Genomic DNA, 21,749 nt, shown 5'->3' with positions numbered 1-21,749 from the left:
TCGTCCGATGCTTATTCGTACGATACGCTTCCGATTAAATTTCCGATTCCGGAATTCATTTCCGATACGAACAATATTTAACATTTCCGATTCCGGAATTAATTTCCGTTTCGAACAAATATTTAATATTTCCGTTTCCGGAATTATTTTTCGATTCCGATAATATTTCCGATTCTGGCAATATTTCCGTTTCCGGCAATATTTCCGATTCTGGCAATATTTCCATTTCCGATAATATTTTCCGATACGTACCATGTTTCCGTTTCCGGCAACATCTACGACTTGGATAATATTTATATTTCCGATACGATCCATATTTCCGTTTTCGGCAATATCATCGTTTCCGGAGTATTCATTTCTTGCCTGTGACGATCTCAGCTCCCACTGAAACCAAGATCCGTCGATTCCGAATATTCATAGATGGAGTATTTAATGCCATTAAATACTTGATCCGTTTACGTACTATTTGTGTGACCCTACGGGTTCAGTCAAGAGTAAGCTGTGGTTTAATATCATTAATTCCACTTGAACTGAAGCGGCCTCTAGCTAGGCATTCAGCTCACTTGATCTCACTGAATTATTAACTTGTTAATTAATACTGAACCGCATTTATTAGACTTATCATAGAATGCATACTTGGACCAAGGGCATTATTTCCTTCAGTCTCCCACTTGTCCTTAGGGACAAGTGTGCATTTCCTAATTCCTTTGTCGCTCGATGCTTGCTCTTGAACATAAGGTAAGAGTTGTCATCCTTATTATGTCCAGAGGTGTTCCTCGGTTTCAGAGTTCAACTGATCAAATAAACAGATAATCATAGCCTATGATTCATCCGAGCACGGCCATGCATTTCACAGTTTCTAGCTCTCCGAGTGGCCTTGTACAACTTTTAAGCATCTCATCCCGATTTATGGGAGGACAATCCCAATCTTGCGATCTTGAGATTAGACTTCGTTTGATAGGTGATTACCTGAGCGTTGCCTTTATAGCCTCCTTTTACGGTGCGACGGTTGGTCAACGTCAAAGCAACCAGTTCTCAAACAAGTAATCTCAAATCACTCAGGTATTGAGGATTTAGTGTCTAATAATTTAATGAAATTTACTTATGACAGATTTTCATCTCTTACAGTAAAGTTTCATAGGTCTTGTCCGATACTAGTCTTCCCAAAGTAAGTATCTATGCAAATGATTATGACATTGCCATGTCCACATAGTTCAAGAAACAGAACTACTAGTCATCTTGCATTCTAATCGTCTAACGTTTTCTATGCGTCCAATTTTATAGAAAACTCCGACTAGGGACCATTTTCAACCTTTGACATTCAAGTTCACTTGATAGATATTTCTTAGTCACAGGACTGGTCCTGACAGTCTATCTTGAATATATCGTCAAATTGAAGGGACTCATCATTTAATAAACCACAAATTAAATGAAAAAATGAATTCTTTTCATTTATTGTGAATGATTAACCAATAATGTTTTACAAAGATTTAAACTCTAAAACTTTAAAACATTAAATAGAGACATCAAAGCCATTCTCCAATATGCTTGATTCCCATAGCTGCAGTGTGCGAGTTGTGCTTCGCTTGCGGCAGAGGTTTAGTTAATGGATCTGATATGTTGTCATCAGTTCCAATCTTGCTTATCTCGACTTCTTTTCTCTCAACGAACTCTCGTAGAAGGTGAAATCTACGAAGTACATGCTTGACTCTCTGGTGGTGTCTAGGCTCTTTTGCCTGTGCAATAGCTCTGTTATTGTCACAATACAGGGCTATTCGTCCTTTAATGGAGGGGACTACACCAAGTTCACCTATGAACTTCCTTAGCCATATAGCTTCCTTTGCTGCTTCATGTGCAGCAATGTACTCCGCTTCAGTTGTAGAATCCGCAATGGTGCTTTGCTTAGCACTTTTCCAGCTTACTGCTCCTCCGTTGAGGCAGAAGACAAACCCAGACTGTGATCTGAAATCATCTTTGTCGGTTTGGAAACTTGCGTCCGTATAGCCTTTAACAATTAATTCATCATCTCCACCATAGACCAGGAAGTCATCTTTGTGCCTTTTTAGGTACTTCAGAATGTTCTTGGCAGCAGTCCAATGCGCCTCTCCTGGGTCTGACTGGTATCTGCTCGTAGCACTGAGTGCGTACGCAACATCCGGGCGTGTACATATCATAGCATACATTATTGAACCAATCAATGATGCATATGGAATCCCACTCATTCGTCTACGCTCATCAAGTGTTTTTGGGCACTGAGTCTTGCTTAGAGTCATTCCATGAGACATGGGTAGGTAGCCTCGCTTGGAGTCCGCCATCTTGAACCTATCAAGCACCTTATTGATATAAGTGCTTTGACTAAGTCCAATCATCCTTTTAGATCTATCTCTGTAAATCTTGATGCCCAATATGTACTGTGCTTCTCCTAGATCCTTCATCGAAAAACATTTCCCAAGCCAAATCTTGACAGAGTTCAACATAGGAATGTCATTTCCGATAAGTAATATGTCGTCGACATATAATACTAGGAAAGCAATTTTGCTCCCACTGACCTTCTTGTATACACAAGATTCGTCTGCGTTCTTGATAAAACCAAAGTCACTGACTGCTTCATCAAAACGTATATTCCAGCTCCTGGATGCCTGCTTCAATCCGTAGATTGATTTCTTTAGCTTGCATACCTTTTTAGCATTCTTTGGATCCTCAAAACCTTCAGGCTGTGTCATAAACACAGTTTCTGTTAAAACGCCGTTTAAGAAAGCAGTTTTGACATCCATCTGCCATATTTCGTAATCGTAATATGCAGCGATTGCTAACATTATCCGAATAGACTTTAGCATTGCAACTGGTGAAAAAGTTTCATCGTAATCCACACCGTGGACTTGCCTGTAACCTTTTGCAACCAATCTAGCTTTGAAAACTTCAAGTTTCCCATCCTTGTCCTTTTTCAGTTTGAAAACCCATTTGCTTCCAATGGCTTGATAGCCATCTGGCAAATCGACCAAATCCCATACTTGGTTTTCAGACATGGAGTCCAATTCAGATTGCATGGCTTCTTGCCATTGCTTGGAGCTAGGGCTCGTCATAGCTTGTTTGTAAGTCGCAGGTTCATCACTTTCAAGTAATAGAACGTCATAGCTCTCGTTCGTCAAAATACCTAAGTACCTTTCCGGTTGAGATCTATATCTTTGCGATCTACGCGGGGTAACATTTCTAGATTGACCATGATTCTCACCAGATTCTTCTAAAGAGCTCTGAGTTTCATCCTGAATGTCATCTTGAGCATTCTCTAGAGTTTGTTGTTCGACTCGAATTTCTTCGAGGTCTACTTTTCTCCCACTTGTCATTTTGGAAATGTGATCTTTCTCCAAAAAGACACCATCTCGAGCAACAAACACCTTGTTCTCAGATGTATTGTAGAAGTAATACCCCTTTGTTTCCTTTGGATAGCCCACAAGGATACATTTGTCAGATTTTGGATGAAGTTTGTCTGAAATTAATCGTTTGACGTATACTTCACATCCCCAAATCTTAAGAAAAGACACATTTGGAGGCTTTCCAAACCATAATTCGTATGGAGTCTTTTCGACAGCTTTAGACGGAGCTCTATTTATAGTGAGTGCAGCTGTATTTAGTGCATGTCCCCAAAATTCTAATGGAAGTTCGGCCTGACCCATCATTGACCTGACCATGTCTAGCAAGGTTCTGTTCCTCCGATCCGACAAACCATTCCATTGTGGTGTTCCAGGAGGAGTCAATTCTGATAGAATTCCACATTCTTTCAGATGGTCATCAAATTCATAGCTCAGATATTCACCGCCTCTATCAGACCGCAGTGCCTTAATCTTCTTGCCTAATTGATTCTCTACTTCATCTGAAATTCCTTGAATTTGTCAAAGGATTCAGACTTATGCTTCATTAGGTAGACATAACCATACCTACTGAAGTCATCAGTGAAAGTGATAAAGTAGCTGAAACCACCTCTAGCATTTGTACTCATTGGTCCACATACATCTGTATGGATTAAACCCAATAGTTCATTTGCTCTTTCTCCAACTTTAGAGAAAGGTTGCTTTGTCATTTTGCCAAGTAAACATGATTCGCATTTACCATAATCCTCTAAGTCAAATGGTTCTAGAATTCCTTCCTTTTGAAGTCTTTCTAAGCGTTTCAAGTTTATATGGCCTAATCGACAATGCCACAGATAGGTGAGATCTGAATCATCCTTTTTGGCCTTTTTGGTATTTATGTTATATACTTGTTTGTCGTGATCTAATAAATAAAGTCCATTGACTAATCTAGCAGATCCATAAAACATCTCTTTAAAATAAAACGAACAACTATTGTCTTTTATTAAAAAGGAAAATCCCTTAGCATCTAAGCAAGAAACTGAAATGATGTTTTTAGTAAGACTTGGAACATGGAAACACTCTTCCAGTTCCAAAACTAGCCCGGAGGGCAACGACAAATAGTAAGTTCCTACAGCTAATGCAGCAATTCGTGCTCCATTTCCCACTCGTAGGTCGACTTCACCCTTGCTTAACTTTCTACTTCTTCTTAGTCCCTGTGGATTGGAACATAAGTGTGAGCCACAACCTGTATCTAATACCCAAGAAGTTGAATTAGCAAGTATACAGTCTATAACGAAAATACCTGAAGATGGAACGACTGTTCCGTTCTTCTGATCTTCCTTTAGCTTTGGACATTCTCTTTTGTAATGGCCTATTCCATCACAATAAAGACAGCTTGATGTGGACTTGTCCTGCTTTGATTTAGCATTGCCCTTGGACTTTCCACCTTTCTTGAACGGTCTCTTTCTAGCCTTGAGTAAATCTTTGGCTTCACAGTCCAGTATTATTTCAGCCTTTCTGACGAGGTGAACAAATTCTGCAACTGTTTCTTCCCTTGGTTCACTTAGGTATAGTTGCTTGAAGCGACCAAACCCACTGTGTAGTGAATTGAGCAAGACAGAGACTGCCATCCTTTCGCTTATTGGTGTTCCTAGTAGACTTAGGCGATCAAAGTATGAACACATAAGATCCACATGGAACCTCAGTGGGACGCCTACCCTCTGTTTAGTGCGAAGGAGCTGAACATGTGTTTCTTGGACCTCCATCCTATAACACCTGTTGGGAGAACTAACCTTTAGACCAGACATTGATTCAATCAACTCATGGACGTTCAGGTCCATGTCCTCCGTACTTCCACGACAGATATCCCTCAGATTCTTGATGAGCGTAAAAGGTTCATAGGCTACAAACCTTTTAGCCCAATCATCAGGGATATTGTTCAGCATGAGACTCATAACCTTTTTAAGATCCGCATCCCAGGCGTAAAATCTCTCAGGGGTCATGTCTCTGGCATAGTAGCTTGGCATGGGATGTGACAGTACATACTCAAGTCCATTGAGTTTGACTATTTCAACTAGCTTAGCTTCCCATTCAAGAAAATTTGTCAGGTTCAGCTTGACCATAAGCTCAGAACCCATGATGATGTTTTGATTGTTGTTTGCCATATTAAAACTACAATTGAAAAGAATAAACAAATAAATAACCATTCACAGTTTCTCTTAATAAACTTAAATTCTAGCATACATGCATAATTCAATGTTTATTAAGCATTTTATTCAAGTTATGTGTTCCGGCAGGTGTGAATAAAATGATTCCAAGATCCTAAAATCATTGAAGAACTAAGCACAGTTTGTCGACTTAATCCTAGAACATCTTAAGTAAGCAAAAGCCTTTTGCTAATAGTCTAGAAACTATTCTTGGTTGATAGGTACGTCTAAGAACTTATTAGGTAAACCTATCGATTTTGCCACGACATAAAAGGACTCCTTACTTATATCGTTGAGTTTCACCAAAACTAACATGTACTCACAATTGTTTGTGTACCTTGCCCCTTTAGGACCAATAAGTAACACCTCGCTGAGCGAAAACTATTACTAGATTGATGTAAAGGATATCCAAGCAAGTGTATATTTTGGCATGGCACCTTTTAACTCAATTTTTAAGTTTGGAACTTAAGGCTCTTACTATGTTGGTTAGATTTTAAGTGAACTAAAATCCTTAATCATGCAACATAATCAAGCTTTTGATCTCATGCATTTTAAGACATATTTAAAAGCAATAAATAACTTAAAACATGCATAAGATTAAATGTGATCTAGTATGGCCCGACTTCATCTTGAAGCTTTGACTTCAAAGTCCGTCTTGAAAATCTCCGTGGGAGGCACCATTTTCTTCAAATAGGATAAGCTATAACTAATTACAACTATTTGATGGTTCGTAGACCATATTTGAATTGAAAAATAACTTTGGTACTTTAGACCAATTACATTCAAATTAATGTTACGCAGACCATATTTTCTATCCTATTTGGGCCATACTAGTCACTTCATAACCTGCAAAACAGTACATATACAACATATATACCATTCACCCATTCATTATCATGAATGGCCCACATAGCTGGTTAGTAAAACACATTATGCATCACGTAAACATTTGCAGCAATTAATCAAGGGCACCAATAATCTACCAATTATTCAGTCCTTATTAATTCTAATCAAGTGGTTTTAACCTTAAGGATTTGTAGACCTAATCAAGAGTTTATGACTAAAAAGCGCTCCCACTTAAACCAATAAATTCATATGCTTTACTAATATTAAGGCAAATTTGTCAAAAACTACCTTATAAAATATGATTTTTGCGAAAAACTACCTTATAAAAAAAATGTTGTAATAAACTACCTTATAAAATTTTTATGTTGTAAGATACTACCTTTGGCCATATTATGAGCATTAATTTAAAATTACGACGTTGACTTTACTAGGTGCATATTACGCGACATCTAACGGGAAAGACGTAATTAAATGGCACGTGACATATATATGGTAAAGTCAATCCCGAAATTTCGATCAAACGTTCATAATTCGGGAAAAGGTAGTATCTTACAACATAAATTTTTTATAAGGTAGTTTATTACAACATTTTTTTTATAAGGTAGTTTTTCGCAAAAATCATATTTTATAAGGTAGTTTTTGACAAATTTGCCTAATATTAAACATAAAAATGTATTTCTAGTCTAACCGGAAACATACAAATTTAATTAAAATTTAAAGCTCATATAAATTTATAATTGAATCCAAAAAATTTAATTTAATTTCAGTCGTTATTTAAATTAATTCATGATTTTAATTTTAGTAAAATAATTAGAATAAATAAAATTTATTATAATTACAATATTCAAAATTAAAATCCAAGAAAATAATTTAAATTATTAATTTTAAAATTAATTAAAATTACGTGAACTGAAATTTTCAAATTAAACATTCAAAACGATCTAATCGTAACGCAAACACCCTACGCATTGCACGCCCATGGGCCGCACGCACACAGCCATTGCTGGCCATGTGCGCGCAGCCCATGCGCTCGTCGCATAGCTGCTGCATCTCCCATCGCAAGCCATCGCACGCTGTGGTGCTCGCTGTGCGCGCGCCAGCGCTGGTCGCACGCGAGCCATCGCTCGCAGTGCGCGCTCGCCAGCGCTCGCTGCGCGCGCTCCATAGCTCGCTGTGCGCGCGAGCCATTGCTCGCTGTGCGCGTGAGCCATTGCTCGCTGTGCGCGCGACATCGCTCGCTGGGCGCGCGACATCGCTCGATGTGCGCGCGAGCAACGCTGGGCGCAGCGCTCGTGGCACGCGAGCTTGCGCTCGCTGCGCGCGAGGCTGCGCGCTCTTGCGCGAGGCAGTGCGCGTTGTGGCGCAGCTCGCTTGCTGCCCACACGCGACTGCCTTGGCTTGCCTTTCGCCCATGCCCATTTGTTCATAGCTCGTGGCCCACGACACAAGGCAGGGCTGCTGCCTTGTGCTCGTGCACCATGCCTTGCTCATTGCATTGGTGCCGCACGGGCGACGAGCTCCCTTGCTCGTCGTCGCATGCCCGCACTATACAACACCCCTTAAGGGCAACACGAAGCGTCCATTGCTTTGTGCGTGCAAGTTATATGAACGAATCGCATAAAAATTTAAAATTTATATTTAAAATTAATGACAAATTAATAAATAATATTAATTTCATAATTTTAGGGCGAAAAAATCGAAAATTTATTATTCAATTGATTTCCGATTATCATGGATTCAAGTCTAGGTCATAAAAATTTAAAATTTATGATAAATTTACAATTTTTATGGTGGTTTTTAATCATAGGTTTCTAATTAAATTATAATTAATTATGAAAATCAAATTAATTCTAAATTATTCTAATTTTCAACAAATTAATCATAATTACAAATTAGATTGCATAATTAACAAGGCTAGGCATTCAAACTTGTTAAACATATACAGTAGGTCAATCAAAAATTCAAGATTTATCAACAAGAATCGCAAATATTTAATTTAACATCTTAAATTTACGAAATTTTGCATTCGAAAAACTAAAACCTTCGAAAAGTCATAGTTAGGCTTCGAATTTGAGAATTCTGGGTTCGGCAGAAAAACACTATTTTTGTCAAAATTTTAGAATGCCTTTTACATGCGAAATTGACACAAAAATCACTCGATTTGGATGAGTAACGAAGAAACTGCCGAAAAACTGCGTACGTATAATTAAATAAACGCAATTTGCAATTAATTAACAATTACGAAAATTAATCACCCCTTTTAATTCTTGCAAATTTGTAATATTTAACCATGTTCATGCAATTTAGATTATGAAAATAATAAGGGGCTCGTGATACCACTGTTAGGTTATGATACATATGATATTACATAAATCATGCGGAAACAACCATTAACCCAGGAATACATATTATTTACACATAATCATATAGCATAATTTAGATGCATACTCTTTGTTGCGTGCCCTCCCTAGCTGCGCCCGAACCGAACAAGAACAAGTCTTTAGGACTCCAAGTGTCGTCCCTCCGTAGATAGTCCACAGCACGTCCGGATCCGCCTTAAGATTGACCAACTAGAATCGCCCTTAAGGTACTAGAATTTTCGGCACTTTTGAGCAAGATGTGTGACTGAATTTTTCTCTCAAAAACTCACTTTGAATACTTGAAAACTCGTTATAAATTGTGAACCCAGGCCACATATTTATAGGGGTATGGAAAGAGAATTGGAATCCTATTAGGATACGAATTAATTAAACTTAGAATCCTACAAGAACTCTAATTAATTAATTTATCAAATAGAATTAGGAATTTAATCATTAACCGAACTCTGCACGTTTTAGGAATCGTGCATGAACACAAACTCACACACACACACACGGCAGCAACGATGGGCCGCCCATGCGCGTGCGTGCGAGCAGCAGCCCACGCAGCGAGGCCCACGCAGCCGCGGCCTTGGCGCGCGCTGGGCCTGCCTTGCGGTAGGCCTGGGCGCTGCCTTGGCTGGGCTTGTGGCGCGCGTTTGGCTTGCTGGGCGATGGCCTGGCTTCGAGCTGGGCCCTCGTCCGGCAGGCCTCGTCCGATGCTTATTCGTACGATACGCTTCCGATTAAATTTCCGATTCCGGAATTCATTTCCGATACGAACAATATTTAACATTTCCGATTCCGGAATTAATTTCCGTTTCGAACAAATATTTAATGATTTCGTTTCCGGAATTATTTTCCGATTCCGATAATATTTCCGATTCTGACAATATTTCCGTTTCCGGCAATATTTCCGATTCTGGCAATATTTCCATTTCCGATAATATTTTCCGATACGTACCATGTTTCCGTTTCCGGCAACATCTACGACTTGGATAATATTTATATTTCCGATACGATCCATATTTCCGTTTCCGGCAATATCATCGTTTCCGGAGTATTCATTTCTTGCCTGTGACGATCTCAGCTCCCACTGAAACCAAGATCCGTCGATTCCGAATATTCATAGATGGAGTATTTAATGCCATTAAATACTTGATCCGTTTACGTACTATTTGTGTGACCCTACGGGTTCAGTCAAGAGTAAGCTGTGGTTTAATATCATTAATTCCACTTGAACTGAAGCGGCCTCTAGCTAGGCATTCAGCTCACTTGATCTCACTGAATTATTAACTTGTTAATTAATACTGAACCGCATTTATTAGACTTATCATAGAATGCATACTTGGACCAAGGGCATTATTTCCTTCACTATTAAACTAATCTGAGTTGATTTTAGCAATATGCAACATATAATACTAATTCGATCGTGATTATCTGATTTAAATAGCATTAAGGGACCTAGCATGATAATCCGATTTCCCAAAAATATTATATTTGTTAGGCGTGATAGAACAATCATATTAGGTTAGTTTAACAGTTCATAAAAAGGGCGAGGAAAGCAGTTAAATCATCGAAAAGGGACACATTACGACGCACCCTTGAGAGGTGCGTCACGGTTCTCAGAAAACTAACCACTTTGACTTTGCTATTTCTCCTTTTTATTTAACGAATCTCAATTATGGGACAGGATACGTTCTGTTCGATTTATGGATCGATTGCGACAGAACGCGTGAACAGTTTTGCAGCGAGAGGATTAGGCTAAGGGTTGGAGTCAATACTCAGAATATAATTATGTGTTGTTGTGTGTTGTTTCACGTCAAAACTAGGGATCTATTTATAGGGAAGAGTTCGTGGAAAGATAGAATTGCAGAGTTCTAATCCACAAAGAATTAGGAAAAGAGACGTACCCAGGTATTTTCAGCGCCCAGGCCTGGGCGCCGAAGATTTCGGCGCCCAGAGCCAGGCGTTGAAAATAGGGTCTGGGCAGTTTTGTTTAGTCAGATTCGGATTCCTAAAATCCGTAGAGTTTGAGATTAATTCGAGTCTTTTAGCGCGTATCAATTTTGTGACGGAATGCGTCTGGGCCCGTTACGAACTCTAGGCTCGTTAGGATTTTAATTAATACGTAACTCTTATTTCCGAATCCTATTAGGAATAAGATTCTCGCAGTTTTCTATCTCATTTAGGATTTATGTTGGAATGCAACACCTAATTCTGACAGGTTTCTATCTTTTATGATTTTCCACTTTTAGAAGCTACCTTTTACGACAGTTACTATTTTTAGCAGGTTTCCATAAATAGCAGGTTTCGGGTGAAATGAAATGGGGAATCGAGATTCGTTTATTTTATAGGAGATGCGTTGTCAAGTGGAGTTTTTATGCTTTCATCATCGAACCTTTCCCTTGCGGGAACGGGGACAAAAGTAGGTGTCTACAGATAGTGATATCAAACGAGATGTGAGTTGATGATTTTGTGTTGCCTCATTAAAATAACCCGACTTTCTTACTGACGTATAAGGAGGACTAAGAATTTTATACTCTATAAAAAAAAATGTATGTAGAATGACGAATGTGGTAAATTAGCCCCATTACTTGTGTCTTACATGTGAATTAGACCCTTAACTTTCAAATGTAGCAAATTAACCCCACAGGTATTTTGTAATGTATAATTAACTCCAATTGTTAATTTGCCGACCAAATATCATCGGAATTATATAATTTTTGCCGAATTGTGACATCTGTCACGATAAAATACACCATGTCCAAAAAACCTCGAATCTGAATTGTTAAAATACCAAAATCCAAAAATCAAAATAGTGTAGAGTTATAAAAATAATATAGGTGACTACTCCGTATCATCTATCATCAAATAAGATGCGAAAGAATATATAAACTCCATTACCTAACGGCCATTGTAACTAGAAAAATGAATAATTAAGTATTTATGTTAGAAAGAAACATTATAGAATTTAATAAGAAAACGACTCACAAACTTTAATCTAATAAGAATTAAATATAACCTTTGCGATATGATGGTGGTGATGATTCATTCTTTCTGCTACTGGGAAATTGAAAGGAAAAGAAGAGAGCAAGAGAAAGAGTGATCGAGATTAACGATGGTGTTATAGTATTTTGCGATGTGAATTATGATCTACATAATCACATGTATTTTGCTCGAAAAATCGTTTTATTCAGCCGAAAATCATATATTTACTGATGATTTGACCAGTAAATAACCAATTAGAGTTAATTTCACATTACAAAATACTTGAGAGGTTGATTTGCTACATTTGAAATTTAATGGACTAATTTGCACATTAGACTTAACTAATTAAGTAATGGGGCTAATTTGCCACATTAGCCTATGTAGAATATTTTAACTTCTTCTAACATTTAAGCCGGAAATTGGGAGAAATTCCGAGTTAATCTCAGTGATTGGAAATTTTTTCCAATCAAATGGCATTTTCGTAAATATTTTGCTTGAAAACTGTAGGTGGTATAATGTTACGTGTTGACTGTATATTTGTATTTATTGACTGTATATTACTCGGTGTTGATTGTATACAACTTATCGTTGACTGTATATTTTATGATTGTTGATGAATTACTAAAATGCAATATTGTTTATTGGTAAGTGGTTGACTGTATATTTATAGTTGTGGATTGATTATTAGTAGAAGTTTATTGTACATTGCGAGTTGTTGACTGTATATTATATAGTTTTGATGTATTATAAAAATACAATTACGACCGTACATGTGGCCCATATTTGATGACATGTCACCCACATTTAATGGCATTTTCGTAAAAAATCATCAATTATTTACGAAAATGCCATTTAATTGGAAAATTTTTCCAATCACTGATATTAACTCGGAAAGGCTCGGAAATTGGTAACGAGTGAGAAAAAAAAAACCTCCAAACAAAAAAGGAGAGCAAATTGGAGGAGTTGAAATTGGAGACGATGGGCACCGCACCTCAGTCCTCCCTCAACCGTTGAACTTTAACTTCTCCGCCTGAATCCCACTACCAGAACCTCAACAACCTTAACAATGTTTGAACCTTGAGATAATTTCAGAATCTCCAAAAAAAAAGCCCCTAACAAAACTTACAAATCAAAGTGAAAAAAATGTCACTAATTCTTCAAAATCCCTTATCTAACGCCACCACTTATCGCATAAAATTCTACTCCCCCAACACCACCACCCACTTCAATCCCACCAAAACCTTCAAATTCTCTCTCCTCCATCACCAGTCCTTGCAAATTAACGCATACCCACTTCATAAAAACTTATCTTTGTTGCGTAATCGTCTCTCTCTAATCAAAGCGCACGATTCTTCTATTTCTGCCTTTGATGAAGAACAAGGGACTTCGATTCAATTGTTCAATTTGGACGCATTTCTATCTTTCTTGGAATCAGTTTGCGTGGTTTCTTCCGTGTTGATTTCGGTGGGATGTTTGGTCAATTGGGTTTTCTTTAAGCAGCAAACTTCTGGGCTGCTGTTGCTTGGAAATAAAATATTGGTATGGCTTCTAGCTGGGGCTGTTGCGATTGGTTCTGTGATTCGAAGGCGGCAATGGAGGCGGGTGTGTGGGTCGCCCATGAATTCCAGACCGGCTTCCGGAAATGGAAATGTGATTGACAGGATTGAGAAGTTGGAGGACAGTATGAGGAGTGCTACTTCCATCATCAGGATGCTATCTAGGCAGCTTGAAAAATTAGGGATTCGGTTTCGGGTTACTAGGAAGTCCTTGAAGGATCCCATTTCTGAGGTAATCTTTAACATTCACTTACTGATTTACTTGTGAAAATTTCGATAAGCTGTAATGGATTCAATTAGGTTAAAAAAACATGATCAACACTCTGTATTCTATATGGGTATGTGTTATCAGTCAAAGTATTAATTGTTTGCTTAAAATTCTTGGGGGATTTCATTGAGATCCTAATCACATGTGTAATGTATGTGTTTGTTGGGATTTATGACTTTATGTTCTCTTGAGGCTTAAGGTTTATGATGCTTTGGCTTCGTATTGGGTGTCCCATTTGAGTATGGGTCCAAGGGTTAAATTCACAACTTGAAGATACCAGAAACTGAGCTAAGGAATCATAGCTATGATTACATGCCAAGGTTATATTACAGTGTTAATGCCGTTATAGTGGTTAGTTTGGTTTCAGAACTTCAGTAGCAATTCCGATATTTCTTGGTTCCTATTTTATGGATATTAAGTGACCATATGCAACTTAGGGTAGGAACACAGTGGGACGTCTTGATAATGTAGTGTTTCGTAGTTCACTGGTTCATCCTATCTAGATTCTATGTTGCTCAAATTCTGATTGGATGACTGGCAGAAGAGTGAATATCGGTTCTCAGATACCTTTTGCATAGTAATTGAATGGAGATTTAGGTTTTGTGGTCAAATAGAAATCCAGGAGGACTTGATTTTTTTAAAATATTTACCCTATTTTCCCTCTTTCCTTATTTTTGTAAGGCTCGAGGTCTCTATCAGGTTGTTAGAATTAAGGACATGTAACATATAGCATTGTATATTTGTAATGCATGTTCTTGTTGTATAAGTGGTTAACTAAGCTGGTGGGGGCAGAGTGCTCAGGAAGGAAAGCCCATATGGTTTCCGGGTGATTGATTTGGCTTTTGACTTTTGAGCTTCATGTACTGAACTTCTGAACCCAGTAGTGGTGGCAGAAGTCCTTGCAATCTTTCCAAAGAACTACTTGCAGTTAGGGATGGCTTCTTGATAGACAAGTATGTCAAGTACTCCGTATTTTATGACTGGAAATGGATTGATCATTGGCTGAAGATAACGAAAAAAAACAGATCTATGAGTTCCTGAGATGGACAGAGTGTTTATAATCTCCCACCAGAGGGAACCAACTACAGTTGCCCACAGTCTGGATATGTATTTATATTATTTCCATACGAAGAATGACTGTAAGATTCAAGTAGCAATAATTGATTTTGTAAAATTTACTATGAAAATTGAAACTAATTTGCAGGCAGAAAATGCTTAATACCTTTGGGTTTCTCATTCCTGTGTTCTATTTTATCTTGTAATTGTTTTGGGCTTTTGTGGTGCATTGCTAATTCACTTGAAAAACTAAGAAAATCCTTTCTGTGTGTTTCTGTGGGAGTATAGCACCCACATAAACCTGCCCATCTCGGGATTGTGCTGGGAAGTTTGGCGTGGCTTTCCACTCTACCCTACCCCCATTCTAGCCAGGCCTTAGGTATGATCAATGCATCTCAAATTAAAAAGTTTCAGTCAGTTGATAGCCCCCAACATCTATCCCTCACTAGGGAAATGAGTGGCCTGGGCTCGAACCATGGTCCTGCTGTATACAATGTTCCTCTAAGTAGCTGTAGATGATAAGGCTGTAACATAATCGAATTGATTAGAGTGGTATGGTAATTTGATGCTGTAGAAAAATGAGAAAGCATAACAAATAATTAATCTGTTTATCTGCACGTCAGTGTTTCTATCAGTCTTGCATTCTCACTTAGTTTCCTCTTATTTATCCCATGGTAGTGTTTTAACTTCGTGTCTTCTCAAAGACTGCAGCTTTGGCTCAGAAAAATTCCGAAGTGGCTCGTGCTTTAGCAATGCAAGAAGGCATCCTAGAAAAGGAGCTTGGTGAAGTTCAAAAAGTTTTGCTTGCAATGCAGGTAAGAACACATAAATGTTTTTGGGAAATTTTCTTAATTAGAAAATGAAGTTTCAGTTTATCTACGTCCCCTTTTCTATTTTTATTGGTGATCTTGGTTGATAACTGTTACAAAGAACAAGAAGCTTGTAAAGGTCCTCTCCTGCACGTATTCAGCAATAGCTGTTTGAGCCAGACATTTGCTAGAATGCTAGATAGGTATTTTTTAGATTATTAGGCAAATTATTGTTCCCCCTTCCCTAGTCCTTTAGATTGCTTGGTTGGTGGGGTCATCAAATGTTGGCAATGTGGATCTCTTAGGCTCTCTTCTATCCAACTTATTTTGTTCGAATTTTTATCATCCAAACTTATTCTATAAAACTTATTTTGTCTGCAAACACTTATTTGTGTATGAAATTGTTTAAAAGAAAGAAATTTGGTCAAAAGCTACCTTATAAAAACCGTTTTTTGTGAAAAACTACCTTGTATAAAAAATGGAAAAATTAACAATAAAGGTATCAACTATAGGCCACCTTCATTAGAAGGTCCGGCCTTTTGAATAACTCATGACAACCCCAATTATAATGCGTTGTTTCTATAAAAGGTCTCGTATGACTTGCAACCTACTAAACCGGTAAAAGAAATTATCTTTTTCTTTTTTATCTTCTCCATCATATTCCATCTTCAACCGTAAATGCCCATCATTTTCCGCTGTTCCAGTTATTCAACCTTTAATTTTACTCTCCACTTCTTAAAATCAGACCACTGTAACTAACAACAATTATTTTCGGATTATTGAGTGCTTTATTATCATAGTATCATGATTCATATTGTGTTTATTGGTCTTGTTATTTTGTTTTTGTATGAGGATGATCAGATGCCTGCAATAGTAGTGTTTTCCTTGTAATTTTATTTCTTAGGATTTTGAGGATTTGAAGCTGAAATATCATCTGACTATGCAATTAGTTTCTCATAGTAGTGAGTATGGAATGAAAGTTAGTGGTTGACGTTATACCGCTACCTCTTGGATTCCATGAATAGTGCTTCATTGCCTTCCCTTATGGAGGAAGTTGGACCAAAAGACTCGGCAAGTCGGCGACAACGACATTTTCGTCTCCTGTCCAATGTATAAAAAGGCTCAAGGTGCACCAAGGCGATTTGTAGTTCCCAGCGCCTTAGGCGCGACTCGGTAACTTTTTATTGAAAAATGGTGTGCGCCTTTTTGCGCATAGGTGCGCCTCATCAAAATCGCCTCGCCCAGACCATAAAAGGCGCTGGCTCCAAACGTCTTGCACCTCATCAAAATCTCCTCGCCCGGACCATAAAAGGCGCTGGCTCCAAACGTCTTGCGCCTCAGCGCGCCTTTTTATACACTGCTCACTGTCGATGGCTCTAGCGGTGAAAGAAGCTTCGCCATTATGTATCAATCTGTAGCGTTTGTTGGCCTCCTCTCTGGTTCGCTGGTTAATTGGGGGCTTGGTGGTGGTGGTTTGTGGGGAGAGAAGAAAGAATCTAGCAGAAAAGAAAAATGATTGAGGACCAATAGAAACTTGACATGTGTCATCTTTACCCATGGTAGTAGGTTGTTTACCGGTAAGGACCGTGTGTATAAAATGGGATAAATAGTTGGGACTGCTCTAAATTATTTGAAAGGTCAGACCTTTTAGAGAAGGTCTCCCATAGTTGGGACCTTTGTTAGTAATTTTCCCTAATGTTTTCTGTAATAAACTACCTTTTAAAATACAAAATGTCGTAAGATCTACCTTATGCCAGATTTCGACATTTACTAGAAAATCTAGCGTTGACTTAATATTTTGCCTTCTAAATTCCTGTTCCCTCCATTTTTCACCCAAGATTTGCGTTCTTCCTTAATTTTCCTTCTTCTCTCTCCTCAAAGCCCCCATATTCATCTTACTATCCGAAAAAAGCGCCCCCGTGTTCATCCAATTCCTCCGTATACTACAAATTCACCAATCCTTGTTGGTCGTGACTCAAGTTGCTGGGATTGCTGAACTCAGGAACCTTAATGTAACAAGCTCCACCTCACATGAATTCAGAACATTGCTGAACTCAGGAACCTTAATGTAACAAGCTATTCGGAATGTTGCTTAAGAAGGTACAAACGTACAACTTTTTGAAATATTGAATGCATATTCCTCTCCCTCCCAAACAAGCCTTTAACAACTTCTTTCTCTCCCCTCTGCGCTAAAAAACATGCTAAAAAGTAAAAACCCAAGCTTTTTGAAGCTTCGTCAATGACAGACACCAACAACAACAGTCCATAAGGAATTGTAATTCCAATATTACCTCTAAGGCTCTATCAAATGCGTAATTCCTCCCACTTTCCAGAAATTACACTTTTAGCTTTAGCCCTAAAATAACTCCTTTATACCCAACCCCAAATCTCACCCTTAAGGATAAGATTGGCTTTACATGGAGCATGTCTGCATGTTGGCAGTATGGATAGAATTATCACCTCTTTGATTAGAAATAGGGCAGGTATACTAGAAGGAAGAGGAAGAAAAAAAAATTGGGTGAAAATGAACCTAAGAGTTGCTAATTAGGGAAGAAAATTAAGAAAAATTGCATTTGGTGAAAGTGGATATAAAGGGAATGAAAAGGCACAAAAAATTTAAGTCAACGTCAGAATCCAGCTTTACTAGCATCTTATAACATTTTGTATTTTAAAAGGTTTAATACAACATTTTTTATTTAAGGTAGTTTTTCAGAAAGAAAACTGTTTTTATAAGGTATTGTCTAACAATTTTTCTTTGAAGAAGACATTTTGTTTGAAATAAGTCAAAATATGTTGAAGAGAACAATGTCTTACTTGTTCAAATTTTGATAATGTTCTTGACCGAAGTATTCATATGTGTAGGACCAACAGAAAAAACAGTTGGAGCTGATTCTTACTATTGCTAAGAGTGGAAAGTTATTTGAAACCAAACAAGCTCCCGGTCAAAAGACGATAGTAAATAAAACGGTTTCAGATAATGGTTTGATGCAAGCGGATGGGCAACAAATCCAGACAACAGCAGCGAAAAAAGGGGTGAGTAATGACAGAGCATCAGGATCATAAAGTTTAGACTTTCTTGTCATTGGCATCGAATTATTATCATGCGGTCATTGGATGGACTAAGTGATTGAAAACATCCGAGATCCTTTGAACATTTTTGTTGTGACAGTACAACCATCCAGGAGTATTGCTTGAAAGGAACTTGGGCTGGTATTAAGTAGAATCATCGTTGATTTTGCGAAGCGTTTTGTTGTTATTGCCTGTATTCTCCACTCATTTGTTATATATTTGTATCATTTGAGGCATTTTCATGAGGGGTTTGTTGACTGTATAATGTTGTGACTACTGACTAATAATGTGTTCTTTAATAGAGTTCTGACTCAAATAACAGGAATAATAAGGTAAGCAAATGGTTGAGAACTTGAGATGCCGGTGAATGACTTTTAGGTTTTGAGTATTCTTTTGCAGGTTCCCATTTGTGTTGCTGGTAAGCTTATACCAGTGGGGAGGTCGGGACTCAACTCTCAAGAGTCAAGACTGTAAGGAAAAGATACTGTCACACTCCAATGTTGGCTCACAAAATTCTAGTGTGTATTCAAAGTTTACCTACCAATTCATTATCTTTCCAAATCATGAAAGATTCTTATTATTGTTTTTTTTATAAGGAAAAGAAATCTGGTTAGGCCCCGTTTAGTTCGCCTTATTTCAGGACCTTATTACTTATTTCAGATCTAATCAGATCCGACCACATAAATTCTTTTTGGTAGCATTATACTTTTGCAAATTCGCATTGGTAACAAAATTTTTGCCTCTTTCTCTAAAATAGCATTAGTAATCTATGTTCTCTCTAATATAACATTATTTCACTAATTTCAACCTAATTAACCTAATAACAATTAACCATAGTTAGCTCATTTCCCCTAAAACGTTAATCACCAATTCTCTTTAGAAATTATAGTTCTTGGTTATATCCCTCATTTCCCATGTATCTTCTTCGTATCTTTCTTCTCACTCCCTTCATCTCCTTCCTCGGTCATATTAATCTATTTTTTTTCAAATTTCTTTCCATTCTAATCCTATTTCATCAGTTCTGTTCAAATTCAATTTCTATATTGAATTCCATTTTCGGATAACCCCGAATTTATCTTGTCTAAATCCACTTCTCCTCTGATTTCCTCATTCATCTCCGACAAGAGGTTCGCGCCGCCACCTTATATTTGGACTCTTGGATTCGCCACCGTCCCTAACCGTCGGAGTTGTGTTGGGGTCGTTATTGATGGTAGTTATTGAGTTGTTCTTGTTAATGTTGTTGCAGTTCGATGTTGTTGTTTTGTTCTGCTTCTTTCTCCTCTGCTTTTCTTTTTCCTCATCGAGTTGCTGCCACCACTGCTTCATCTCCTCTACTCAACCTCGCCGGGGAACACCATGAAATCACAAAATTAAACTAACTTCAATTAACCACATAATTTGTAAATTTAAACCCTTATTCTCTAATAGGATATATATACGGTGTTAAACCAAAAAAAAAAGTTGCACTTGAGGAGAAACGAATTACCTAGCAAAAATTAAAGTTACTAGCTTTGTCCATCATTGGCAGCAACTATTAATAATATTGGATTGAGATATAAAAGATACTAGTATAGTACCCGTGCAAGTGCAATTGCACGGTTTAAAAAAATTCTAATATTAGGCCCTCACTAATTTAAGATTATAAATATTTTCAATGAGTGACATACAAAACTCATACATTTAAATTTATATAAATTCATATTTTAAATAACTAATTTATATAGATGTGAAAAATTTTACGCTTTAATATATACAACTCGCCATAATAAAAACTTTCCCTTCATAAATTTAGGTTACTATGTACATTATGAAACCAATCATCATAATTGTTTAGTAGATGTTATAGACAGTATTATGACTACTCTCTCCGTATTTTAATATAAGTTATACTTTTACTGTCACGAAATGTTAGGAGGTTTAAGTTGAATTTAATAAACTAATTGCATGTGGGTGGGACAGTGGGTAATTATCTATTGAAAGAAATTGATAGTGATTGAATTATTTATTGTCGAAAAAAGATGATGTAGGTAAGTGTAGGAATCATGGAAGAAATAGATAGATTAATATAATAAGTAGTGAGTACCATGAGGTAAGGAATAAATAATAAAATAGGAGACATCTATATGAAAATTTGTTTCTTTTTATTTAATTATAGAATTTATCAAAATAAAAAATAATATATCTATATCTATACATGGTTTAATAAAAAATTAATTTTTTTTAAGATATGTTTTAATTAATATATCTATACATGGTTTACATTTCTAAATTTGAACAAAACCTTAAATATACTCCATACTTAAATTAACGATAATAGAGATATCATCAATATGTTCTCCGATCCCCTAACCATACTACTATGTATGTTTTTTTTAATACATGGAATAATTAAAAATATATAAGAGGATGAATATAATATATATATATATATATATATATATATATATATATATATATATATATATATATATATATATATATATATATATATATATATATATATATAAGGGGAGTTTTTTGGAAAGATTTAGGAGCGCCACATAAGGTTTCCACGTCATAAAATACATAGTATAAATAAACTAATAATTCAGATTTATTAAAAAAATGTTATGAATAAACAAGAGAGATAAGAGAGAGAATAGGGTTGTGTCCATTATTCCATATAATACTGGGTATATATAGGATACAATAGTTAGGGTTTGACTGAACCCTAGAATATTCCGGAAATACTAATGGGGGTATAATGGGCATCCATATTATATTTCATAACACTCCCCCTTGGATGTCCATTATACAAAAATAAAATTTCTCTCTTAAAATAAAATATTTCCTAATGCGCGAACGATGCTGCCTCATTAAAAACCTTACCAGGAAAACCCAGTGGGAAAAAACCATGGTTAAGGGAAAAAGAGTGCAGCGCGCATCTACTCCCCCTCATGATTACATAACTTGAGATCTTTGATACGAGGCAATCCAATCGGGCAAACTAATTTCTTGAAAGTAGCAGTTGGAAGCGCCTTGGTAAATAGGTCTGCCAAATTTTCACTTGAACGAATCTGCAGAACCTGTACATCACCATTCTTCTGCAGATCATGGGTGAAGAAGAATTTTGGTAAAATGTGCTTTGTTCTATCACCTTTGATGTATCCATCCTTGAGCTGTGCAATGCATGCTGCATTATCTTCATACATAACTGTTTGAGCTTCTTTCCCTGTGGATATGCCACAATCTTCTCGTATATGT

General features: G+C 37.1%; 1 protein-coding gene across 1 annotated transcript; it reads left to right on the top strand.

Annotated features, from left to right (window-relative positions):
• The first annotated feature begins 12,652 nt into the window (after window positions 1-12,652).
• On the top strand, window positions 12,653-18,862 carry LOC110792835 (uncharacterized). Its single transcript, XM_021997657.2, has 3 exons — window positions 12,653-13,536; window positions 15,333-15,443; window positions 18,300-18,862. Exons 1-3 carry the CDS (start codon window positions 12,892-12,894, stop codon window positions 18,498-18,500), a joined length of 957 nt encoding a protein of 318 aa, XP_021853349.1. The 5' UTR covers window positions 12,653-12,891; the 3' UTR covers window positions 18,501-18,862.
• The last annotated feature ends 2,887 nt before the right edge of the window (window positions 18,863-21,749 follow it).

Source organism: Spinacia oleracea, chromosome 3, assembly GCF_020520425.1.
Source record: "Spinacia oleracea cultivar Varoflay chromosome 3, BTI_SOV_V1, whole genome shotgun sequence".
In the NCBI taxonomy this organism is placed as follows: domain Eukaryota; kingdom Viridiplantae; phylum Streptophyta; class Magnoliopsida; order Caryophyllales; family Amaranthaceae; genus Spinacia; species Spinacia oleracea.
The sequence above is the reverse complement of the archived record's forward strand: the minus strand, read 5'-3'. Positions and strand labels throughout refer to the sequence as shown.